Source organism: Bison bison, unplaced genomic scaffold (assembly GCF_000754665.1).
Source record: "Bison bison bison isolate TAMUID 2011002044 unplaced genomic scaffold, Bison_UMD1.0 scf7180017864371, whole genome shotgun sequence".
Lineage (NCBI taxonomy): Eukaryota > Metazoa > Chordata > Mammalia > Artiodactyla > Bovidae > Bison > Bison bison.
Window position 1 is genome coordinate 15,593,388 of NW_011494943.1, and position 22,445 is coordinate 15,615,832.

At 38.4% G+C, this 22,445-nt stretch overlaps 1 protein-coding gene across 1 annotated transcript in view; it reads right to left on the minus strand.

Annotated features, from left to right (window-relative positions):
- The window catches only part of TANC2 (tetratricopeptide repeat, ankyrin repeat and coiled-coil containing 2), a 368,982-nt gene that overhangs the window by 263,679 nt on the left and 82,858 nt on the right, over window positions 1-22,445 (minus strand). Inside the window, exon 3 of the mRNA XM_010856460.1 lies at window positions 3,470-3,541. Within this exon, the coding sequence (XP_010854762.1) occupies window positions 3,470-3,541 (72 nt within the window). The remainder of the gene's footprint in view (window positions 1-3,469; window positions 3,542-22,445) is intronic.

Sequence of the window (22,445 nt, forward strand, 5' to 3'; positions counted from 1 at the left end):
CTATGAACAAAGCTAGTGGAGATGATGGAATTCCAGTTGAGCTATTTCAAATCCTGAAAGATGATGCTGTGAAAGTGCTGCACTCAATATGCCAGCAAATTTGGAAAACTCAGCAGTGTCCACAGGACTGGGAAAGGTCAATTTTCATTCCAATCCCTAAGAAAGGCAGTGCCAAAGAATGCTCAAACTACCACACAATTGCACTCATCTCACATGCTAGTAAAGTAATGCTCAAAATTCTCCAAGCCAGGCTTCAGCAATACGTGAACCATGAACTTCCGGATGTTCAAGCTGGTTTTAGAAAAGGCAGAGGAACCAGAGATCAAATTGCCAACATCCGCTGGATCATGGAAAAAGCAAGAGAGTTCCAGAAAAACATCTATTCTTGCTTTATTGGCTATGTCAAAGCCTTTGACTGTGTGGATCACAATAAACTGTGGAAAATTCTGAAAGAGATGGGAATACCAGACCACCTGACCTGCCTCTTGAGAAACCTATATGCAGGTCAGGAAGCAACAGTTAGAACTGGACATGGAACAACAGACTGGTTCCAAATAGGAAAAGGATTACGTCAAGGCTGTATATTGTCACCCTGCTTATTTAACTTATATGCAGAGTACATCATGAGAAACGCTGGGCTGGAGGAAGCACAAGCTGGAATCAAGACTGCCAGGAGAAATATCAATAACCTCAGATATGCAGATGACACCACCCTTATAGCAGAAAGTGAAGAGGAACTAAAAAGCCTCTTGATGAAAGTGAAAGAGGAGAGTGAAAAAGTTGGCTTAAAGCTCAACATTCAGAAAACGAAGATCATGGCATCTGGTCGCATCACTTCATGGGAAATAGATGGGGAAACAGTGGAAACAGTGTCTGACTTTATTTTGGGGGGCTCCAAAATCACTGCAGATGGTGACTGCAGCCATGAAATTAAAAGACGCTTGCTCCTTGGAAGGAAAGTTATGACCAACCCAGATAGCATATTCAAAGCAGAGACATTACTTTGCCAACAAAGGTCCGTCTAGTCAAGGCTATGGTTTTTCCTGTGGTCATGTATGGATGTGAGAGTTGGACTGTGAAGAAAGCTGAGCGCCGTAGAATTGATGTTTTTAAACTGTGGTGCTGGAGAAGACTTTTTTGAGTCCCTTGGACTGCAAGGAGATCCAACCAGTCCATCCTAAAGGAGACTAGTCTTGGGTGTTCATTCAAAGGACTGATGCTGAGGCTGAAACTCCAATACTTTGGCCACCTCATGCGAAGAGTTGGTTCATTGGAAAAGACCCTGATGCTGGGATGGATTGGGGGCAGGAGGAAAAGGGCATGACAGAGGACAAAATGGCTGGATGGCATCACCGACTTGATGCACGTGAGTTTGGGTGAACTTCAGGAGTTGGTGATGGACAGGGAGGCCTGGCGTGAGATTCATGGGGTCACAAAGAGCCGGACACGACTGAGCAACTGAACTGAACTGAAAGTCAATTCCCCCTATAGGTGGTAAACACTTCCACCCACTCCGTCCTCTCCCAGCAGTAAAGAGTGCTGCAATGGCCTGCCTGCTGTGCCACACACAGGACCATGCTTCAGATGTGTAAGAGTCTCCTATCCATTAAATCACCAATGCCTCTGTTTCCGAGTCTGGGCTCTTTCTTCTGTCTCGAGGCTGGGCAAGTATAGGCATGCAGGCCTGCGGGGTGCAGCCCAACAAGGATTTTGTATACACACGCTCATTTTATTTCTCACTGCCCCCACTAAAGTTTACTGAGATATCACTGACATAAAGCATTAAGTTTAACGTGTATAATGTGTTTGATTTTCTTTTATATTACAATTCATCTTTTTCTCCTAATTTCTTTTTTTGTATCAAAATACTTATTATAAGGGAAAAAAGTGAAAATAGGATAAGTTTCTAATGTACTTATAATACATGCATATTAAGAATTATTAAGTACTGCTGCTGCTGCTGCTAAGTCACTTCAGTACTGTCCGACTCTGTGTAACCCCACAGACGGCAGCCCACCAGGCTCCCCAGTCCCTAGGATTCTCCAGGCAAGAACACTGGAGTTTGTTGCCATTTCTTTCTCCAATGAATGAAAGTGAAAAGTGAAGGTGAAGTCGCTCAGTCGTGTCTGACCCTTAGCGACCCCATGGACTGCAGCCTTCCAGACTCCTCTGTCCATGGGATTTTCCAGGCAAGAGTACTGGAGTGGGGTGCCATTGCCTTCTCTGATTAAGTACTAGTGTAGGTTAAAAATTCCAAATCAATCTGCATATATTATTCCTCTTTTTATTCTGCAGCAAACAGTTTTAGTAAAAATAGTACTTTCTAAAACTTGGGAAGAGCAAAGTTGGAGAAAAAGAGAAGGATTATAGCATAAATGAACCAGAGATTTTACAGGATTAAAACACCTCACATTTGTATATCTAAGGCTTTATTTTGTTTGTAAATAAAGACTCTCTAAAAACTAAACTCAGTAATTACTGCCTGAAATTTTATAATATATTCATCTGGCTTGGGTTCCAACTCTCATTCTCTTGGAAATAACTTCACTCACCCAACACTATTTATTTAGTACCTACTATCTACCAGGCACTTAATCTTGGCACGGGAAATACAACAATGAATAAAGAACACCAAAAATCTCTGAAATCATGGAACATTCATTCTAGTTTTACTTGGAGAAAATAAAGGTGATAAGTACTACAAAGAAAAAGGAATGTGGAGGTGCTAGTCCTGCAAAATTTAAATGTTAGTTAGGGACGGCCTATCTGAAAATCCACTGATAGAGTATTTTAACCTATAAGTGAGGTTGTCACTTTAACCTATAAGTGAGGTTGTCATTTAAAAAAACTATTCAAAAGCCTACAGTAATAAATTTTAAATAGAAAAGGAAAATAATTAAAATGACCCTAATCTTTGAGAGCAATTACAAACAAAACCTATTTCTTCTGAGAGAGTTAAGACAATACTTTTAAAAGCCAGGATAATAATACTTGCAACAAATGCTACCTCTAAAAATTTGCTTTTGGCTATATTCCAAAAGTGATACCCAGACATATACCACAGTGCTCCAAATTACTTAAAACTTTAATATTGTTTAAAAAAAGAGACCATGCTGGGAGGGATTGGGGGCAGGAGAAGGGGACGACAGAGGATGAGATGGCTGGATGGCATCTCTGACTCGATGGATGTGAGTCTGGGTGAACTCAGGGAGCTGGTGATGGACAGGGAGGCCCGGCGTTCTGCGATTCATGGGTCGCAAAGAGTCGGACACGACTGAGCAACTGAACTAACTCAACTGAAGTGATTATCACCTAGAACCAATTAGATTATAACATTTAAACTTCTAAATGAGAAATGAGAATATCTAAATTAGACCCAGTGAAAACCTCAGTCCTCAGATTAAGTACTGGAAAGGAAGACCTGATATCTTCCCTTTTTAATTTATTAATAAATTTAATGAAAACTTACCTTGCCCAGAGCGGCTTTGGCGAGAGTCTACACTTGACTGTCTTCGATCCGGTGGTTCCTCGCTTCCTCCATCTGAATAAAATGAGAAAGACCATAAGCAAATAGATAATGAAACTGATGTAATACCAGCCCTGATGACATCTTTATCTTAAAAGTCCTATATCTATCATTTGTTTTCTTATCATACACAAACCAAAGGTTCTCACCCTTATTTTTCCGGGGCTGGTTTACACCCTCATCTGAAAGTCTAAAGAAAGTGAACTCGTTCTTTCCCGACCCCCAAACATATACACAGGGCTTCCCCGGTGGCTCAGTTGGTAAAAAATCCACCTGCAATGCAGGAGACCTGGGTTCAGTCCCGGGTCGAGAGATCCCCTTTAGAAGGAAATGGCAACCCAATCCAGTATTCTTGCCTGAAAAATCCCATGCATAGAGGAGCCTGGTGGGCCATAGGCCATGGAGTAGCAAGAGTCAGACACAACTCAGCAACTAAACCACCACCAAACATACACACTCTACTCTGTGTATAATGAAGCAATGTAGTCTATTCTGAATTTCATTCACAGAATTTCAGTTTACAAGCCTTGATTTAAAGCAATGTCTAAGTTAATTATAGCTGCTTATTTATCTATAGTATGTCAAATAATCCTTAGGGCTATATGTTTCACTATAATAAAAATTACATGTTTTATGAGAGATCATAGGAAAATTATATAATACATGAAAGAGCAATACAAATCAGAATAAAAAAACTCAGAAATGACAAGGCAGAAACCAAGAAAAAATTAGAAATCAAACAAAAATCATTTCAATAATGAAGTCTGAAGTATAAGAAATACAAGAGCAAATAAATACAAAAGATCTTAAAAAGAAATACAAAGTACGATGGAAGAAAATCTTAAACAAATTTTTTAAAAAGAAGAAATAGATTAAAAAGGATTTTCAAAAAGGGGATACATATTGGAGATAGGCAAAGAAGATCTAGTATAAGGATAAAAATAGAAGTCCCTAAGGAAGAAAACTGAAGTGAGAGGACAGAACAAATACTAAAAAACTGTAGTTCAAGAAAGCTTTTCAGAGGGAAAAAAGTGGCTATGTATATGTAATATATATAGTTACATGTATAAATACATTTATATATACACATGTACATACATATATATTTGAAACTATTATATCTGGTGGCTCAGATGGTAAAGAATCTGCCTGCCATGCAGGAGACCTGGGTTTGATCCCTGGGTCAGGAAGATCCCCTGGAGAAGGGAAAAGCTACCCATTTCAGTATTCTTGCCTGGAGAATTCCATGGACAAAGGAGCCTGGAGCTATAGTTCAGGGGGTCACAAAGAGTTGGACATGACTGAGTGACTAGGACTTTCACTTTCATATGTGAAACTACATATTTTAAGAGCACTTTGTATACTAATCAAGTTAGATCAATGGACCAGGACATTTTCTACTAAAATTACTAGACTTTAAAGAAAAAGAATCATCCCATTAATTGTAAAGTAATTAGCCTCTAATTAAAATAAATAAATTTAAATTTAAAAAAATAAAGAAAAAAGGAAAACAAATCCTTTTGAGTATTTAGGTATCACATGATAAATAAGGGAAAACAATAGAAGAAAATGAAATAACATATATTTTAAACACAAAGAAAGTTAGAGTCACAGGCTTTACAATGAGTAAAACTTACCTTTAAGTATAAAGAAGAAGGAAAAACTATTACTAACATGCAAGAACTCAGGGAATATTGTTCCCATGGGACTCTTCCTAGTTCTAACAGAGAACTCATTTGAGGCAATCAAAGTGACTAGAGAGACATTAAACAAGGACTGGCGATGAGCAATAAACATAGGGTTGACTGTAGAATTAACCCTAAATTAGGGTCTTATAGTATGTAATAGCTATAAAATCTGAGCATGAAGCTACAGTACAACCAAAACAAATGGAGAAAGAATAAACAAACAGAAAAAAACTGATTTCAGTAATCAAAATTGGTAGTGGTAAAGTTGTGAGACCACTGTATTTAAAAAAGAGGGATAAAGCAATGAATAACTACTGGATACTCTGACATTGTCCCCTTGAAGAACCAGAATTCTCAGTGTGGAAGAAAGGAACTATAGATATAACAATACAGAAGTTAAATAAAAACTCTATAGTATTGAATCTATATTACAAACATTAGTACAATCTTATGAGTCACACATATGTCTTAGCTCTGTCCATTTAAAATATCTAGCACCTTGACTGATTAAGTAGTGATGTCCATCCCTAGGGCCCAGGCTGTGATCCTAAAATGCTGTTCTCCATTAAAAGAAAGAACTAGCTGGTTTATCAAAGGAAATGTACTAGTTGAACTTGGATCACCCTGACATATGCAACAGTAAAGACACTATCAAAAACAATGTAACACTGAGGTCATAACAGAAAGACTGAGTCAAACAGCTCATCAACATGCAAGAACTCAGGGAGTATCATCGTCCCATGGACCTCTTCCTAGCTCTACCAAAGAACTAACTAACTAAGGGTACAACTGATTGTAGATCATAATGACGCTGAAAAAAGAGAAAAAAAAAAAAAAAAAAAACACCCATAGCACCACCACACTAACTGGTCACTTTCTGAGGTTGAGAGGGATCTAGTTCATTATCTTGAAAACTGGGGAAATGAAAGAATTAGCAATTCATCTCACATTTCCTATATGAACTGTACTAGTAGCCAAAAAGTATATAAGAAAGAGCTCTCTTTAAAATTATTCCAGGTAATAAGTGGGAAACAAAAGATAAAACACCACTATTTCACAACTTGAAATTAATTAATATCTCTGTAGGCTTTGAGCAACAATGGCTAATAACATCAAAAAAGAGAAAAAAACAAACAAAACTGGACATAATATACCTCCTGATGATAGAAACACAACAAACACAGTTTTGCCAAAGCAATCAAACCTGGGTCTGGTCAAACCTCTGGATCTAGCTGTCACTTTTCAGGAAAATCGAAGGACAGAAAAGAAAAAAAAAAAAAAAAAAAAAAAAAAAAGGTTGGACTGTTCTTGAGTGTATAATCAACAAAATACCAACTGTGGGAAATTCTACAGGTCAAACAACCAACCCAGGTCTCTCAACAGATAAAGGAAAAAAGAAAGTATTATGAAGTCCTAAACTACTATGAAATTATGGTTCATTTTATGAAAAGATACAACTGTACCAGAAATCTGTGGCATCCTGTATCAGGATGTTTAAGTATACTCCTAGTCAATTTTCCTGACTAGTAATCATCTAATTTTTAATGCAAATTTCTTTCTTCTCTTTTACTTTGGAATAAATTACAATGAGCAACACTTATATTCAGGCATGTCTTAAATTTTCATTTTTCCATGTGGATAAAATTACATTATACACATCACATTCTGTTTTAACATCAAAACATGCCCTTCAAGTGTGTGACAAATAATATGACTAAAATACAGACATTTCCCCCTACCAGCACTGTCTTTCTAAAGAAAAAAGGAGAAAAAGAAATAAAAAACAAGACTTCAAATAGTATTAAATTTGCACAATCTTCAGAATGTTGGGGTATCAATGAACAACCTACAGGAAAAATACAGACAGTAATGGTTTAAGACAGTTTTGAGTCATCCAGCCAATGGCAAGACAAAAAGTCATCAATTTTGATACCATCATAATCTAAAATGTTTAAATTGCCTGAATTTTAAAAATTAAATTTGAAAACCATGGCAGTAAATTTAAGCATTTCATTCCTCTAAGACTGAAATCTTAACCATGTCTTACCCCAGAGGAGGCTAGTCTTAAGTGTTGAGATTAACTCTCAGGTAAAAGTAACAGTTAAAGATTTTTTACAAATAATAAACTCACCATTGACCCAAGATGGTGTAGAAAAGAAGTTCAAGCTCTTTAAAAGTGTTTGTGGTATGCTTATGCAATCAATGACTCCATTATCCAAAATAGCAAGACTGCAATGATGTACAGTATTTTAAATCTTTTTGCTTTGCTTAAGACACAATTCCTTCACTACAGATAAGACCTCCCACACATTGTGCATACATATACATTTATGGATGAAACAGAAGACCTTCAGTCATCAAGCAAGTCAAACTATTTGCATAAGACTGATTACCTCATGCTGGGGTGTAGAAGGTAGAACAGAACTGTGTCTGTTAAAATTTAAGTTAAAATTTACTCATCAAGTTTGAGTTCAGATGTTCAGACTTTCTTCAAATACACTTATTTAAACTTCACAGAGGAAAGCCCACTGATATAACCGGTTCAGTCCAGTTCAGTTGCTCAGTCATGTCCGACTCTTTGTGACCCCATGGACTACAGCACGCCAGGCTTCCCTGTCCATCACCAACTCCTGGAGTTTACCCAAACTCATGTCCATCGAGTCGGTGATGCCATCCAACCATCTCATCCTCTGTCGTCCCCTTCTCCTCCCGCCTTTGATCTTTCCCAGCATCGGGGTCTTTTCAAATGAGTCAGTTCTTCGCATCAGGTGGCCAAAGTATTGGAGTTTCAGCTTCAGCATCAGTCCTTCCAATGAATATTCAGGACTGATCTCTTCTAGGATGGACTGGCTGGCTCTTCTTGCAGTCCAAGGGACTCTCAAGAGTCCTCTCCAACATCACAGTTCAAAAGCATCAATTCTTCAGCACTCATCTTTCTTCTTGGTGACTTCCCTGCTGGCTCAGATGGTAAAGCATCTGCCTACAATGCGGGAGACGCAGCTTCAATCCCTGGGTGAGGAAGATCTCCTGAAGGAAATGGCAACCCACTCCAGTATCTTGCCTGGAAAATCCCATGGACAGAGGAGTCTGGTAGGCTACAGTCCACAGGGTTGCAAAGAGTTGGACATGACTGAGTGACTTCACTCACTCACTCACTCACTCACAGCTTTCATTATAGTTTAACTCTCACATCCATACATGACTATGGGAAAACCATAGCCTTGACTAGATGGACCTTTGTTGGTAAAGTAATGTCTCTGCTTTTTATTTTGCTGTCTAGGTTGGTCATAACTTTCCTTCCAAGGAGTAAGCGTCTTTTAATTTCATGGCTGCAGTCACCATCTGCAGTGATTTTGGAGCCCAAGAAAATAAAGTCTGCCACTGTTTCACCATCTACTTGCCATGAAGTGATGGGACTGGAGACCATGATCTTAGTTTTCTGAATGTTGAGTTTTAAGCCAACTTTTTCACTCTCCACTTTCATTTTCATAAAGAGGCTCTTTAGTTCTTTGCTTTCTGCCATAAGGGTGGTGCCATCTGCATATCTGAGGTTATTGATATTTCTCCCAGCAATCTTGATTCCAGTTTGTGCTTCATCCAGCACAGCGTTTCTCATGATGCACTCTGCATATAAGCTAAATAAGCAGGGTGACAATATATAGCCTTGACGTACTCCTTTCCCTATTTAGAACCAGTCTGTTGTTCCATGTCCTGTTCTAACTGTTGCTTCCTGACCTGCATACAGATTTCTCAAGAGGCAAGTCAGGTGGTCTGCTATTCCCATCTCTTTCAGAATTTTCCATAGTTTGTGGTAATCCACACAGTCAAAGGCTTTGGCATAGTCTTTATATATAACAGGTACAAAAAAAAAAAAAAAAGACTTGATTGTCCAACTTAAGTGCTAGCTTTTAAAATCAGAGCTTAGATTTCCTGGATCACAGAACATTTGTTTTTTAATCAGCATACTAAATGAAATCCAGCAAGTGAAACAGAACAATACACTTTTAATACTAAGAAACATTATTAATAGACTTCCTCGTCCATTACTTAAAAGGGAAAAATGTCATAGGAATATTTACTTCCGAAGGTGAACAGCTTTCAACTCAGGTTATAAAGGTACTACAACAATGTTAAACAAACAAACAAAAACCAACCACACACGGACATTCTGTACTTAGTGATTTCCTACAAAGAAATTTAAGTTGGAGAAAGTCTAATAAGACAGTGCCTAACTAATTCCAAGACAAATGTTTCCTTTCCCGCAAGTAAAGGATACTTTAAATGATGATGCCTCTCAGTCTAGGATCAAAATATTACAGCTGAAAAAGAAGGTAGCCCCAGCCCACTAAAGCATTCTCAGTTAGATACTGTGCCAGAATAAATATCAGATTTGATTTTGTGAATTAAGATTTTAAAGTTGATTGTCTTCAATCCTCCTTTAGAAGCACAAATATATGACCTTAATAGAAGGGGTGGGAGGTATTACGACTACATACATATAATCTATTATGCACATAAAGTTTTACTATCCGGTGTGAATCTACAAGAACTCTACACACTTAATGCAAACAAGGGCAGACATGAACTAGATGGCATATAGAATGTAATGAAAATGCAAAAGGCCCAGGAACATAAGTTGGATTTATTTATTAGCCAAGGGCTATTTACAAAGAGATAAGTACAGAAGATGGTCCCTGGCTATATAAGCACAACAATGAACAGAAAAGATGAAAAACAGCTCATCAGTTTGGTGTAGAAAAGAGAAAAGAACTACAATTTGTTCAGTATCTATTCTCTACTGGCAATGGGTTCAGTAGGTCTCTACATTATTCCATTTAATACTAACAATAATTCTAGGAAACAAGTATTATGCCCATTTTAAATGTAAGACAGATTCAGAGAAGTAAAGTGAACTTTCCCAAAATCACAGTTAGTATTAGGTTGGTGCAAATGTAATTATGGTTTCAGACCATGAATTTTAAATCATTATAAACACATTTTTATTAATCAAAATAGGAATCATTACAATCAACACATTTTTAATAATGAGAAATAAGTCTGTTTATTGTTCTAGCATAAAAAAAAACTGCATTCGACAAATTCTTGTAAGCATTTTCTGCATTCTGCTGGTTGTGGAAGTGTTTTCCCTGCAAAAAGTTGTTGAGATGCTTCAAGAAGTGGTAGTCGGTTGTCAAGAGGTCAGCTGAATATGGCAGATGAGGCAAAACTTTGTAGCCCAATTCGTTCAACTTCTGAAGCATTGGTTGTGAGATGTGTGGTAGGGCCTTTCTGTTGACCAATGCTGGCTTGCAGGTGTTGCAGTTTTCGGGGCTTCTCATTGATTTGCTAAGCATACTTCTCAGATGTAATGGTTTTGCTAGGATTCAGAAAGCTCTAGTGGATCAGATGGGCAGCAGACCACCAAACAGTGACCATGACCTTTTCTTGGTACAAGGTTGGCTTTGGGAAGTGCTTTGGAGTTTCTCCTTGGTACAACCACTGAGCTGGTCATCACTCCAACTGAGAAATGGTTCACTGGTATTCCGTAGAGTAAGAGAAGACGACACTGCAAAATGACAATTTTTTGTCAGCTCATGAGGCACCCATTTATCAAGGTTTTTCACCTTTCCAATTTGCTTCAAATGCCAAATGACCGTAGAATTGTCGACACTGAGTTCTTTGGCAACTTCTCGTGTAGTTGTAAGAGAATCAGCTTTGATGACAGCTCTCAACTGTCGTTGCTGTCAACTTTTGATGGCCAGCCACTGCGCTCACCTTCAAGGCTCTCATCTCCTTTGCAAAACTTCTTGAACCACCACTGCACTGCACATTCATTAGCAGTTCTTGGGTCAAATACATTGTTGATGTTGTGACTTGTCTCCACTGCTTTATGACCCATTTTGGACTCAAGAAAACGGCTTGAATTTGCTTTTTGTCTGCTATCATTTCTATAGTCTAAAATAAATATAAAATAAACAGCAAGTAATGTCATTTACAAAAAATAAAAATAAAAGAGAGAAATGTACATTAAAATTATGTGTAAAATAATCACATTTACTTAGAATGTATTCCAACATTAAATGGAAAATTTCAACAATGCAAAAACTGCAATTACTTTTGCACCAACCTAACAGCACTCCTAAAATTAAGTCTCTGGTTTCAGAAATCTGGCTTCATTCCCAGACCCTCCACTGTCTTTTACAATAACAAAGAAATCATTAAGGTAGTGGGGGTAGCGGTTTGCAACTGAAGTAGAAAGAGAACAGAAGTAGAGACCAACTAAGAGTCTACTGCAAAAACCCAGGAAAAGATGAGCACTTGGACTAAGGGAGTAGTAGAGGTGGTGAGAAGCGGTCAGATTCTGGATATATTCTGAAGTATAGTGGAGAGAATCTGCTGTCAGAAGAGAAAAATAAAGAAAAGAAGTCAGGATTAATCCTGACATTTGGGGTAGGTAAATGATGGATCTGCAACTTGTGAGAGAACAGGTTTGGGGATGAGAAGAGTGGTTGGACCTCTGTTTTGGACATACTGAGTTTGAGATGCCTATTAGACAAATAAGCAGATATGGACAGACATACATGAATACAGTCATCACATAATCATATTTAAATGCATGATATCCCCAAGGGAGTATAGACAAGAGCCAGACAGAGAGAGAGAAAAGAGGTCAGAGGTCTAAGTCTTGGGGCTGAATTCTATATGCAGAGACTGTGGGTATGAGGAGACACCAGCAGTCAGTGGCCAAGAAGTAGTGGCCAGAGGAGAGGAACAAAATCAGAAGAGTACAGAAGTCAAGTCAAGAGTTCATGGAAGGGAAAAGATCAAATGTTGATAGGTCAAGTAATATAAACAGTGAGAACTGATCACTGAATTTGGTTAATGTATTTGATATAGTATGGTTCCTGTGAAGTGGTAAAATCTGAATGGATTAAGTTCAAGAGAGATTAGAAAGAGCTTCTGGGAAAGGTCTTGTCTCTCCCTAGACAAGGAAGATAACCCATGGAGACCCTGGATATTCTCTCTGCCATCTTATAAACACAAGGGGGAATAAACTATGGGATCAAGTTAACACTATGAAAATTATGGCAGATAGAAAACATCAAGATCCTTGTGGACACTGAATTACTGAAGAAAACTATCCTATCTCTGGACTATATTACCCAATAAATCCCCTTCGTCATATTAAGCACAGGTCAGTAAACTAGTCCACAAGCCAAATCTATCCTGCTACCTTTTTTTTTTTCCCCTAAAGACAGCCAGTGAGCTAAGAATAGTTTCTACATTTGCGAGTAACTGGAAAAGAGTTTAAAAAATAATATTTTGTGACAAATAAAAATGGTATAAAATTGAAATTTTAAGTGTCCATAAAGTTTTATTAGAATATGGTCATGATCACTCATTTACATACTTCTGTGAAATTGATACAGAAACACCCTATGAAGTTGTGGTGAGAAATGAATGTAATAGTAAACACAGCATGCCATCTGGCACTAAGTAAACACTTATTAAATGATAACTGTACTCTTCATCTATCATCATCATGATCACCAACATCCTTTCACCAAAAGATGGCTTAAATGTCACTTCCTATCTTCTTTGTAAAGACTTTCTGGAGGCCTATCAGAATTAAATGTTCCCTCTTCTGTGCTTCCAAAGCACATTATACCTATCTGTTTTACAGCACTGCCACACTGAATAATAATTACTTATATGACTATCTCTGGACTGTAAAATGTTCAAAGCTTGTCTCTGAAAGCCTTATTCATATGGTATTTTCAGTGCCAACTTTGGAATATATAGCTATTCCTTAAAAAAAAGAAGTTGAATTAATTTTGTCAAGGCCCAGCTCTAAAATTAATGCCGTTATCAAATCAAGTCAAGGAAAAAAACAAAAAGTGGTACTGAAATGGTTTGAGATACAGTTTTAGAAGTTCAGTGTTTTTCTTTTCTTATCCCAACTATTGCTATAAAAAGAAAAGATGAGCAGCATCATTCTAAAGCACTATGACCTTATCTTCCACTTCAATCTCCATAATCTTTATTTATCAATAAAAATGCTCACAGGGAAGCCCAGGCCCATCTAAAAGTTTATTTAGTTCTTAAGAAAATATACACAGAGTTTCTCTAAAGAGAAAAGGAAACATTCCACACCAGACAAAATATACTGGTTAACATGCCATCAGTACTACAGCTCGTAGTTTTCAAAAGTATTCTATACAGGCTTCCCAGGTGGCTCAGATGGTGAAGAATCTGCCTGCAATGCAGGAGACCTGGGTTCAACCCCCGGGTCAGGAAGATCCCCTGGAGAAAGGAATGGCAACCCACTCCAGTATTGTTGCTGGGATAATCCGAAGGTCAGAGGAGCCTGGTGGGCTACAGTCCATGGTGTCTCAAAGAGGAGTTAGACACGACTGAGTGACTAACACTTTTGGGGGCTTCCCTGGTGGCTCCGATGGTAAAGAATCTGCCCGTAATTCAGGAGACCCAGGTTTGATCCCTGAGTTGGGAAGGTCCCCAGGAGAAGTATAATCTTTATCTTTCAGTAAAAATATTCATAGGGAAGCTCAGATCTACCTAAAAGTTTATTTAGTTCTTAAGAAGACATGTACAGAGTTTCTCTAAAGAGAAAAAGGATTGTACACCAAACAAACAACTGATTAGCAGGCCAGCAGTACTATAGCTGCTGCTAAGTCACTTCAGTCGTGTCCGACTCTGTGCGACCCCATAGACGGCAGCCCATCAGGCTCCCCCTACTTTTCAAAAGCATACTGTAAGATATTTTCAAAGTTTGCCAGAATATAAAACTGCCTAGTTCACAGGTTTTCACAGACCTAGCTAGTATACTCTACATTGAAAAAAGAGTAACTTCTTTATGATTATTAATTTATTTGCCTAAGGCATCCAAAATGTCCTAGAAAGTCTGATCTGTAGCTCAAGACAAGTTCTGCTAAACAGAATGTTTTGATTCTCATGATGGAGCTAATGAATCAGTGATGATGACTAATAACAGGGAAACAAAACAGCTCTGCTAATTGTAAATGGAGCAATCACCAGTAATAATGTCAGTATTTTAAAAGCTGATGACTGTGCTTTCAAGGTGCACACGCCTAACACTAAGTTGTTGTTCTTCAGTCACCCAGTAGTGTCCAACTCTTTGCAACCCCATGGACTACAGCACAACAGGCTTCCCTGTCCCTCACCATCTCCTGAACTTTGCCCGAGTTCATGTCCATTGCATCGGTGATGTCATCCAGCCATCTCATCCTCTGACACCCTCTTCTCCTTCTGCCCTCAATCTTTCCCAGCATCAGGGACTTTTCCTATGAGTCAGCTGTTCACATCACATGAAAAATACTGGAGCTTCAGCACCAGTCCTTCCAATGAATACACGGGGCTGATTTCCCTTAAGATTGACTGGTTTGATCTCGTGCTGTCCAAGGGGACTCTCAAGAGTCTTCTCCAGCCCCATAGTTCGAAAACATCAATTCTTCAGCACTCCATCGTCTTTACAGTCCATCTCTCACAATCATACGTGACCACTGGCAAGACCATAGCCTTGACTATACAGCCCTTTGTTGGCAGAGTAACATCTCTGCTTTTTAACACACTGTCTAGGTTTGTCATCGCTTTCCTGACAAGAAGCAATCGTCTTCTGATTTCATGGCTGTAGTCACCATCCACAGTGATTTTAGAGCCAAAGAAGAGGAAATCTGTCACCACTTCCACCTTTTCCCCCTCTACTTGTTGTGAAGTAATGGGGTTGGATACCATGATCTTATTTTTTTTAATATTTAGTTTTGAGGTGGCTCTTTGACGATCCTCCTTTACCCTCATCAAGAGGCTCTGTAGTTCCTCTTTGGTTTCTGCCATTAGCGTGGTATCATCTGTATATCTGAGGTTGTTGATGTTTCTCCCCCCTATCTTGATTCTGGCTTGCAACTCTTCCAGCCTAGCATTTCTCATGATGTGCTCAGTGTAGATTAAACAGACAGGGTGACAGCAGATAGCCCTGTCGTACTCCTCAATCTTGAACCAACCAGTTGTTCCATACAGGGTTCTAACTGTTGCTTCTTAAACTGCATACAGGTTTCTCAGGAGACAGGTAAGATGGTCTGGTATTTCCATTTCTTTAAGAGCTTTCCACAGTTTATTATTATCCACACAGTCAAAGGCTTTGGCATAGTCAATGAAACAGAGGTAGATGTTTTTCTGGAATTTCCTAGCTCTCTCTATGATCCAGCAAATGTTGGGTTTGTTTAATGCTTTTCTCATGATTAGATTGGGATTAGACTCAGATTATAGGTTTTGGGGAGAAAGACACAGAGGCAAATTGCCATCCAAATCATATCATTTCAAGAGGACACACTATTAATAGCATGAAACTCATTAAATATCCTACATAACTGAAAAGGAAAAAGTGAAGCTCAAGCTTCTTAGACTGTGCCAACATTAATGAAAACAGTCATTATCTACTTGGTCTACATTATGGGCCAGGCACTATGGTCAATGTCTTATGAATTCATGTCACTCAATTCTCAATAAAACTTTATGAAATAAATATTAGCTTTCTTCTTCTTCTTCTTCTTCTTTTTTTTTTTTTACTAGATCAGGAAACAAGAGCTGAGACTTTAAGCAAAAATGGTCACAACTACAGAATTATTAAGAGCAGGACTCAGATCTGAAATGGCCTGATTCTCTAAGGCCCATTCTCTTCTCCACCATTCGAGGTCACCTCCCTGCAAAAGGGAATAGAGTTATTTTTGCATCTATACACAGACATACCATGACATGCTAAGGAGCTCTAACAATATGGTTGTAGGAGATGAAAACAAGACGAAAAAATTCCAAAGTGAATTTGAAATAATCTCTGATTTCAAACTTCTTCCTCTTGGATTGGGTACTCAGTAGAGTTCACTATAGTTCTTGAGCTTGATCTAACATTTTCTTCTCCACATGGAGTTTCCTAGTATGCACAGATATCTCCACACATAAATACTTCTTAGATGCATAGAATGATAGAGCCAGAAGGAATTGGGGGTTTCTTTGTCTCTGTCAATTTATTTTATTTTTTTTACGTTCTGTGAAGCTGAAGCTTTAAAGTGACGTCCAGCATAGCGATTTATAATAGTTAAAAAGATAAATGAACGTCAACAATAACTGTATATATACACATGTATTTTTTAGGAGATTCCCTGATAGCCCAGTTGGTAAAGAATCTGCCTGCGATGCAGGAGACCCCAGTTTGATTCCTGGGTTGAGAAGATGTGCTGGAGAAGGGATGGGCTACCCACTCCAGTATTCTTGGGCTTCCCTTGTGGCTCAGCTGGTAAAGAATCTGCTTGCAATGTGGGAGACCTGGGTTCAATTCCTGGATTGGGAAGATCCCCTGGAGAAGGGAGAGCCTACCCACTCCAGTATTCTGGCCTAGAGAATTCCATGTAATGTATAGTCCATGGGGTCACAAAGAGCCAGACACAAGTGAGTGACTTTCACTTCACTTCATACTTTAGTGTTCTTATCTATTGAAACCGACGCTGAGGAGGACATATATGGGTCTCAATCTCGGTTGCACATCAGAATGATCTAGGAACCCAGGGATTTTGAAAAATATTCAAAACTCCAGCTATTCTCCCAAATCAATTAAGTAAGAATAACTGAGCCTGAATCCCAGACAGGAATATTTCTTTAAAGCTCCCTGGATGATTCCAAATTGCAGCCATAGTTGGGAAATACGAGTAGAGATTAAGTTGTGCTGTGATAGTGATGAACTGAATCCATCTGAAATTTTCCAGTGCTAATGCTGGAGGTCAAAGCTACTAACTGCATGGAAGGATATGATCTCTCAGTTAAGGACAAAGATTATATTCATAGGTTTACTCTTTGATCTCTTTTCTTCTTTTTACCTTTTATTATCATTTATTCTGGTGACTTGGGGGTGGCGATGTTGTAGACTAAACAGGGTAATATTGCGTAATGCAGAGAAGAGTTTAACCTATAGTTAACTAGTCTGAATGTCCAAATTTGTACTGGGCTTGATAAGTTATATTACCGAGATGATGATTTTATCTAAATGTAAAGTTTCCTAAGATTCTAAAAACTAGAATAGCCTCTGCTTCTTTCTGTTAATCTGGGCTTCAGGGGAGTCACAGCCTGTAAAGTATGAGATGGGATGTTCAGGAACAGTACCAGTTTGCAAAGACAGTTGGGAATAAAAGAACATCGTGCACTCAGGGAAGTTCAAAGAGTTTGGTAATGGCTAGAGAACAGCAAGTAGGGGGAAGAGGCAGGATATAAAAGTAGAAAAGTTGGCAGAGGCAAAATCACAAAAGGCATAATCATTATTCATGATGATCAATCTGACCTTTCTCCTGTAAGTGGGGGGAAGAAAATGACAGGCATTAAGCAGGGGAGGAGCACGATCTGACTAGTGTTCCGAGAAGATAAATTTGGAATGCATATATAACTGGCACTATGGGGTCACAGGCTAAAGGCAAAGAGATAGCTGCAGTAAGTCCAGAGGAAAGAATGCCTGAATAAATGCACTAATTAAGAATACAGAGGAAAAGCTAGATTCATGGACTATTTGGGACTTAGAACAAAGACTGTATCCATTTAAAAGAGTTGTTTCTAACCACTGTCATTAATTTTCTTTCTCTTTTTCTTCTTTAAATCCATTCCCATCAGGCATTTGCCCACACTACTTCAAAAAATTTACACTTACCAAGATCCCCTATAAAGTCCACTGCTAAATCCAATGGTCAGTTCTCAGTTTTATTTTTGGACTGATTGACAACATGTGATGCTGTTAATCATTCTGGAGCTTTCTCTTCACTTAACTTTCAAGAGCCCACACTTTCCTACCTCTGTGGCTCCTTCTTCGTCAGTCTTCCTGGCTTTATTCTTTCTCATCTCCCTCATCTCTAAATGGTGTACTGCCCCAGGGCTCATTTTTCTGATTTGTACTCTTTGCTGTGTAATTCCCTTGGTCATCTCAAACAGATCCATGGTTTTATGTTTCATCTATACACTGATGACTTCCAAATTTATATCTCTAGCCTGGACCTCATCCATGAACTAAATCCATATTTATGGAGTTACCTACCCTACATCTCTACTATGAATATCAGAAGGACATCTCAAGATTTAATGTTTTAATATTCCTCCATAAACCTGCTCTTCTCACAACCCTCTTCATCTCTGTAAAGAGCAACTTCACTCTTTTAGTTGCTCAAGTCAAAAACCTTGGAGTCATCCTTAACCCATCTTTTTCTCTCACACTGCACATACAAGCCAACAGTAAATCCTGTCAGCCATACATTCATAACATATCAAAACTACCTCTCACCCTTTGCTACTGGTCCAAGCCATCTTCATGTACAACCTGGTTCCCTGCCCCCGCCTGGCTTCAACCTAGTCTCAACATGGCAATCAGAATGCTTCTATGAAAACACAAATCAGACTATGATACTCCTCTCTTCAAAACCCTTCAAAGATTCCCCCACCTTAATAAGAGTACAAGTAAAAATTCATAGGTCAAGGTGCCATATAATCCCCTCACTGACTTCACTTCCTACTTACTCTTGCCTCTCTGGCTTGACTGAGGGGTACTGGGTTCCCCTCACTATGCTTCAAACACCCCAAGAATGTACCCATATCAAAATCCCTGCCTGGAATACTTTCTTCTTCGATATCCATTTGGCTTGTTTGTTCACCTACCTCAGGTTGATACGTAACTGTCCTCCCTATAAAGCCTTCCCTCACCACCCCTAAGTAAAACTGTATCCACCCACACACACCATATTTACACAGATATACTTTTTTCTCCCTTCCCTGCTTCATTTTTCTTAGTAGATATCACTAACATATTCTACATTTTACTTATTTATCTTAATTTTGGCCATGTTCTCCACTAGAATTTAAGTTCCATGAGAGTAAATCATTTTGCATTCATTGTTCTAATCCCATGCCTAGGACAGTATCCAATACATAAGATGTGCTCAAAAAATAACTCTTGAATTAATTAATTTGCCTAGGTGAAATGAGTAAAAGGGAAGAAATTCTGGCTGCCTTAGAATTATTAACTTGGGTATTTCATTGCACTAATTACAATGTCATTAACCAAGCTATAGGATACAAGGTGGGAGACTGGGAAAGAGAAAAAATAAGTCACTCTAAGCAAGGACTCAATTTAAAATCTGATTTAGAGCAGCATCAATTTCTAAATTTAGAACTAGGTGGAGGGAAACATGAAGGGCCAGAAATAGAATAATTTAATCCCTTGAAAACCAAGTTAGCCACTCTCAAATAAGAGTTTGGTAATAATTCTCAACCCAAACATTTCTGCTTTACTTTAAAATCCATTATTCTACAAGGGCGCTCCTTACTCACCTAACTGCTTGAAAACTGGAAAGATCCATCTACATAACAACTAGCTTTCTGAAATCTTTATTTCAGTGTCTCAAATACACTTCAAACTCAAAATATCCAAACATGAAATTCTGACCGTTCCCTCACCCTTCAAACCTGACACTCTGTAGCAAAGCTCCCCATCTCAATAAATTCATCACCAAATATTGTTGATTCTCCTTCTTAAATATCTCTTGAATCCATCTTCCTGTCTCCATATCCAATCTGCATCCATTCCTGTATCCATTCTCTTCTGAATGTTTATATTACTCTTCTGAGTAATCACTTAGAAATGCAAATCCAGTAGTTATCCCATTTAATGTTTAAAATGTTTAAATGCTCTCCCGTCAGAAGAGATAAAAATTCTTAACATGATCTATAAGGTTTTATTTTTTTCCAGCTTCATTTCTAATTAGCTCTCCCTTTGTTTTCCTAATATTGGCTTTCTTTCATTTTCTGATCTCTACCCTCAGGATATCTAGAGCAGAAACCTGAGAAATAACTACCATAAACTCAGGGAGTCAGGATAAAATGCTTTTCACCCAAAATTCTTGCCTTTATATATGAAGATAAGTTTCAACTGCACTAATAACACAGAAGTTTATGTCATATAGTTCACAATAAAAGAAAGCTTCATATTTATTTCTCTTCTTCCCTAAAAAGAAAGATAGCTACTGACAGACTAAAACTCAAATCTCTCCCTCCCCACTTCATTCCTGAGGCACAGCATCTTTCTGTTCTGACTGATAACTATGTTTAAATACACTGACATTGAAAAGCCCAAAGTAAAAAAGGCCCACAAATCATATATTATCTAAATAGCTTCAATTTTCACAAATAAATTATTCTTACCCTGTATACCTAAGTAATACTTTGCTGCCACTGGTTTATACATAAATTTTTTTTTCAAATACTCAGCATGATATTATGTGTAATACCTAATCTTTACTGTACTATTTGTGATAATGATGGCAAGGAAAATGAAAATTCACGATCAAAATGATTTAAGAAAAAAATGCTATTAAAGCTAACAACATGACCTTAACATACATTGTTGGTTTTGTTCAGTCACTAAGTTGTGTTTGACTCTTTGCGACCCCATGGACTGCAGCATGCTAGGCTTCCCTGTCTCTTACTATCTCCTGGAGTTTGCTCAAACTCATGTCCATTGAGTTGGTGATGTCATCCAACCAACTCATCTTCTGTCACCCCATTCTTCTCCTGCCCTCAATTTTTCCCAGCATTAGAGTCTTTCCCAATGAGCTGGCTGTTTGCATTAGGTGGCCAGTGTATTGGAGCTTCAGCTTCAGTCCTTCCAGTGAATATTCAGGGTTGATTTCCTTAGGAAATCAGTTCGGACTGACTGGTTTGATCTCCCTGCAGTCTGAGGACTCTGAGTCTTTTCCAGCACCACGGTTTGAACTAATTCTTTGCTGCAGAGTCTTCTTTATGGTCCAACTCTCACATCCATGAATGACTAGAGGAAAAACCACAGCTTTGATTATATGGTCCTTTATCGGTGAAGTGATGTCTCTGTTTTTTAATACACTGTCTAGGTTTGTCATAGCTTTCCTTCCAAGGAACAAGCAACTTTTAATTTCATGGCTGCAGTCACCATCTGCAGTGATTCTGGAGCCCAAGAAAAGAAAGTCTGTCACTGTTTCCATTGTTTGCCCATCTTTTTGCATGAAGTGATAGGACCGGATGCCATGATCTTTGTTTATTGAATGTTGAGTTTTTTAAGTCAGCTTTTTCACTTTCCTCTTTCACTTTCATCAAGAGGCTCTTTAGTTCTTCTTTGCTTTCTGCCATAAGGATAGTGTCATCTGCATATCAGAGGTTATTGATATTTCTCCTGGGAATCTTGATTCCCGCTTATGCTTCATCCAGCCTCACATTTCACATGATGTACTCTGCATATAAGTTAAATAAGCAGGGTGACAATATACAGCCTTGATGTACTCCTTTCCCAATTTGGAACCAGTCCGTTGTTCCATGTCTGGTTCTAACTGGTGCTTCCTGACTGCATACAGGTTTCCCAGGAGGCAAGTTAGGTGGTCTGGTATTCCCATCTCTTGAATAATTTTCCACAGTTTGTTGGGATCCACACAAAGGCTTTAGTGTAATCAGTGAAGCAGAAGTAGATATTTCTCTGGAATTCCCTTGCTTTTTCTATGACCCAACAGATGTTAGCAATTTGATCTCCAATTCCTCTGCCTTTTCTAAACATAGTTTGTATATCTGGAACTTCTTGATTTACATACCACTGAAGCCTAGCCTGAAGGATTTTGAGCATTACCTTGCTAGCCTGTGAAATGAGCATAGTTGTACAGTAGTCCAAACATCTTTGGCATTGCCTTTCTTTGGGATTGGAATGAAAAGTGACCTTTTCCAGTCCTATGGTCACTGTTGAGTCTTCCACATTTGCTGACACACTGAGTGCAGCACTTAAACGGCATCATCTTTTAGGATGTGACATAGCTCAACTGGAATTTCATCACCTCAACTAGTTTTGTTCGTGGTGATACTTCCTAAGGCCCACTTGACTTCACACTCCACGACGTCTGGCTCTAGGTGAGTGACCATACCATCGTGCTTATCCGGGTCATTAAGACTTTTTTCTATGTAGTTCTTTTGTGTATTCTTGCCACTTCTTTTTAATCTCTTCTGCGTCTGTTAGGTCCTTGCCATTACTGACCTTTACAGTGCCCATCTTTGCATGAAATGTTCCCTTGGTACTCCAATTTTCTTGAAGAGATGTCTAGTCTTTCCCATTCTATTGTCTTCCTCTATTTCTTTGCATTGTTCACTTAAGAAGGCTT